Here is a 4,012-nt window from a genome sequence, read left to right as displayed (position 1 = left end):
TATATATATATATATATATATATATATATATATATTTATATATATATATTATTGATTTCAGAGAGGATGTAAAAAGGTGAGAGAGATAGAAACATCAATGATAAGAGAAAATCATTGATTGCTGCCTCCTGCAAGTTCCACACTGGGGATCGAGCCCGCAATCCAGGCATGTGCCCTAACCTGACTGGGAATGGAACTGTGACCTCCTGTTTCATAGGTCGATGGTCAACCACTGAGCCATGCTGGCCGGGCCAGATAGTCTCTTGATTCCAGCCCAAGGGAAGCTTTCCTGTACAGAACCCCCACTGTCCTTCCCCTTCCAGGACCCAGGAGTCCCCAGCCTTGGCTCCCTCTTCCCTTAGACCCACAAGTCCAGGCTTCCAGCTCCAGTTAAAATCCCAAAAGAACAGACACAGAATGGCATTTCTACTCATCTTTATTCACTCCTCCAAAAAGCACCACAGGCCAGCCACACCCTCGATTCACCCTTCCATGGTTCTCCACCCCAATGGACAAGTCCTTCCATCATTATCCAGAAATGTAGGAAACTCAGCTAAGGTGCTGAGATGGGATCAATGCGCAAGTTCTTTGTGCCCATTCTGTTTCTGGCAGATGGCAACACGGAGATTCATCATACATTTTCTTGAATTCTTGCCTTTGAGGGTCTTCCGGGCTGAAGGTGCCACGTAGACACACCCCCATGGCAGCCAGTGATCTGTCCACAGGGAGACACAGTCTTTTCTGAGTCAACTAGCAACGTTATGCCTCCACAAAGTCTAAAAGTCAAATGCCATCAAAAGTCACGATTTAAAAGGCAACCACTCCAAAAGGTAGTTGTGACACTTGAGAGTACCAATATACAATTATATACAGTAACACAACCAGCACTCACCAACAACAGAGACACACGCAAACAAAACTGGGTCTTGCTTTCTCAGATATGATCTCTGGCATGATCCCCATTGGCATACGGGCAAAGGGAATCTGGAGCAGAGAGCAGAGATGTCAGACAGGACCAAATCAGAGATGGCGTCAAAATGACAGAAAAAGAGGGCAGTCTGTGAGCAAAAGTAACCAGAATAGAGTCATCTTGATGTTGCCCGGGGCTGGGGGCATGTGGGCAAGGGCAACCAGACTACCTCTTGAGCTCCCAGTGTGCCAGGCTTCTCAGGGGGTGGGGGGAGGGGGTGCAGTATGTTGACATGTGAGAGAGAATGCATGTACCTACATATACACTGAATTCTCACAATAACCCTGCAAGGTAGACACCATTTGCTGAGTGACTTGCCCCAGGTCACCCCCAAAGTCAGCAGGACTATCTGATCCTAGAGCTATACTATAGAATTGTATTCTCCCCAGACTGAGAGCTTTGACAATGCCTGGAGCCATTCTGTACAGAGCCAAATGCTTTTTCCCATCTCCACCATCTCCACTTGAAAGGGACAAATTGTGCTAGTGGTGGGAGTTCAAGCTGGAGGTGGGGGAGTGGGGGAGAGCCAGCCCTCAAGCATCTGCCCCTCAGATCAGTTAGCCTTGTCTTCAGCTGTCACAGGAAATGGGACCTCAGTTATGGTTGTCATCCAGCACTTTCATTTCACAGATGAGAGAATAAGGCACTGGTCCAAGTCACCCAGGGTGACGGTGGCAAAGCTGTGCTTGCTTCCCAGGTCCCCTGACCTCAGACAGGCACTTCCTCTCCTCATCTCAATCCTTTTCCCTGTCTTGTGGCAAGAGACTGACAATCTGCATTTCCAGTCCTAGTTCTGCCACTGACTAATAAATTAAAGTAATAAATATTTACTAAGCACCTACTGTGTGTCAAGCACTCTTCTGGGTGCTGTGGGTACAGCATAGAACAAGACAGACAAGGGGATAATAGCTAATAATGGGTAAATAAATAAATAATTTTCTACAGTAATAATGGCTACAAGGAAAATTGACCAGCTGAGATGAGTATTTGAGGGGGGGAGAGGGGTGAGCTACTTCAGTTAGAGTGATCAGGGAAGGTCTCTGAGGGGACATCTGAGCTGAGACCTGATTGACAGAAGGAGCCACTCATGGAAATTTTAGGCAGAATGAACAAGTTCCCAGGTCCTGAGGCAGGGCCCCAGAGCGCCCACTCAAGCATCAGAAGGAAGATCGAGCAAGCTGGTTGGGGGATGGGGTGAGGCAATGAGAAAAGGCAGGGGCCAGGCCACACAGCCTCTCTGTGTGCTGTGGGGCCTAGAATCCGCCCTCTCTGAGCTTTGCTCTCCCCGACTATCACAGAAGTGGTTCTACTCGGGTCCCCCTTGCTGGTCTCCCCCCCCCACACACACTTGCTGTTTTCGACACTGAAGAATTCTGTGCCCTGTGGCTGCTCCTCTGCATGCAGGTGCAGCCTAAAACATCCCAGGCATACAGATCTGCCTTTGCCTCACTGTGGCCCATCCCCACAGGCTGGAACACCTGCCCAGCTGTCCTTTGGGTCCCTTGCTCACTGCGGCACTCTCTGTGTACACCCAGGGAGCCAACACAGGAAGGTCTGGATTAGTGCAGCAGTACAGCTGCTTCTCCACAAAGGCAGATGTACAAAAGTACCAAGGCCAGGAAGGGTTCAGGTTCAATGACAGCAGAAACCAAGTCCAAAACTAGAAGCCACTAAAGGAGAGGAATAGACAGAGGACAGACTGCCCAGAGAGCTCCCACTCACCAGCACTATGAATGGGGGCGGCTTACCCCTTCCCAAAGTCACAAAGAGGGGAGTTTCCAGAACCCAAACCCATCAGGGGTTTGCAGGAGATACCTCTGAGGTAGGGGCTCCTGCCCTTCCATTGCCAGAAAGCCCCATTCCTGGTGCCTGGCCACCCCCCAGAGCCCGCCAGGCCCCTTACCTCCTCCCCTCACTTTTGTGTGGCCATCCTCCCCACAAATGCTGGGGTCCCCCTTCCCCAGGAGCAAATACTGAACATCTCTCTCCTCCCTAAGAGAGACCGGAGGGTTTCTAGTTCTGTCACACAGCCCTGTTCCCTCCTCAGATGCAGACCTCCCACCACCCAGGAATTAGGAACCATGGTCCACAGCCCTCCTGGGAGCCAGGAGTCTGAGCCCCCGAGCCTGCCCTTCCCCCCATGAAGGCTCACAGCCCACTACATCTTTCCCCCTAGAAAGCCCACACCCCATATCCCTTTGTGCCTTAGAAGTCCAGGAGTTCCAGCTCCCTGGAGTACCCGGATCCCTTCCTCCATTCTGGAACCCCCATTACCACAGACAAGTCCCTCACCAGGAATCAGGGCTTCCACACCACCTACCCCTGGAGGACTAGATGTCCAAGACATCCAGTTTCTACTCCCTTCTAGAGTCCAACTGCTCAACTCCCTTCAGGACACACGGCTAGGGGTCCTGCCCCATGATCCCCAGAGAAATCAGGAGTCCTGACTCCCAGATTCGATTCCCCTCCAAGACCTAGGAATCCGGGTGACTAGAAGTCACATATTCCAACCAATAGCCAGGCTCAACCCCCTCAAGCATCCAGGATTCGGATTGGCGACACACTTGCTCTGTTATCTGAGGCCCAGACACCCCAGGCCAGAGTCCGGACCCCTAAACCCCTCCCTCTAAACCGGACTTGGAGTCCTCAGCCCCTGGCGGAGCACCCCGGTGGCCCTGGCCTTCATCCCACCTCTCACTGAGCAGGCGCATGGGGTGCCAGCACTGCCTCCGCATCAGCCAGCATCTCGTCCAGCGCCTGCAGCAGGACGCCATGGGCCGCGCGGTAGCCCAGGCCACCGGTGGCCGCCGCGCCGCCTGCGGGCCACAGGAAAGAGAGCGCCCCCAGCGCGGCTCCCCCTGCAGTGCCCTCGCCGGCCCATGCCCCCAGCCTCGCCTCCACTTCGGCGCGCGTGACTGGGCCGGGGAAGTGCGTCCGCTTGGCCAGCTCCCCGGGGAGCCAAACCCAGCGTGCGCTCGCGCCGAGCCAGCGCTGCGGATTCGAGCCCCAGCGCCCGCCGCCACTCTGCCAGCTGACCGCGCA

At 53.5% G+C, this 4,012-nt stretch overlaps 1 protein-coding gene and 1 long non-coding RNA gene across 2 annotated transcripts in view; both read right to left on the bottom strand.

Annotated features, from left to right (window-relative positions):
- Positions 1-418: 418 nt before the first annotated feature.
- LOC111823128 lies at positions 419-2,278 on the bottom strand. The gene is made up of 2 exons (XR_002826132.1): positions 893-2,278; positions 419-715 (listed from the first exon to the last, which is right to left on the bottom strand). It is a non-coding gene; the product is annotated as an uncharacterized LOC111823128 (long non-coding RNA).
- Positions 2,279-2,708: 430 nt separating this feature from the next.
- The window catches only part of IRGQ (immunity related GTPase Q), a 4,439-nt gene continuing 3,135 nt past the window's right edge, over positions 2,709-4,012 (bottom strand). Inside the window, 2 exon segments of the mRNA XM_023743590.1 lie at positions 2,709-3,925; positions 3,927-4,012. The exon segment at positions 3,927-4,012 is cut by the window's right edge and continues 974 nt beyond it. Coding sequence (XP_023599358.1) covers positions 3,665-3,925; positions 3,927-4,012 — 347 coding nt within the window. The 3' untranslated portion in view covers positions 2,709-3,664.

The sequence above is a fragment of the Myotis lucifugus genome, unplaced genomic scaffold (genome assembly GCF_000147115.1).
Source record: "Myotis lucifugus unplaced genomic scaffold, Myoluc2.0 scaffold_402, whole genome shotgun sequence".
Taxonomy (NCBI): Eukaryota; Metazoa; Chordata; class Mammalia; order Chiroptera; family Vespertilionidae; genus Myotis; species Myotis lucifugus.
The sequence above is the reverse complement of the archived record's forward strand: the minus strand, read 5'-3'. Positions and strand labels throughout refer to the sequence as shown.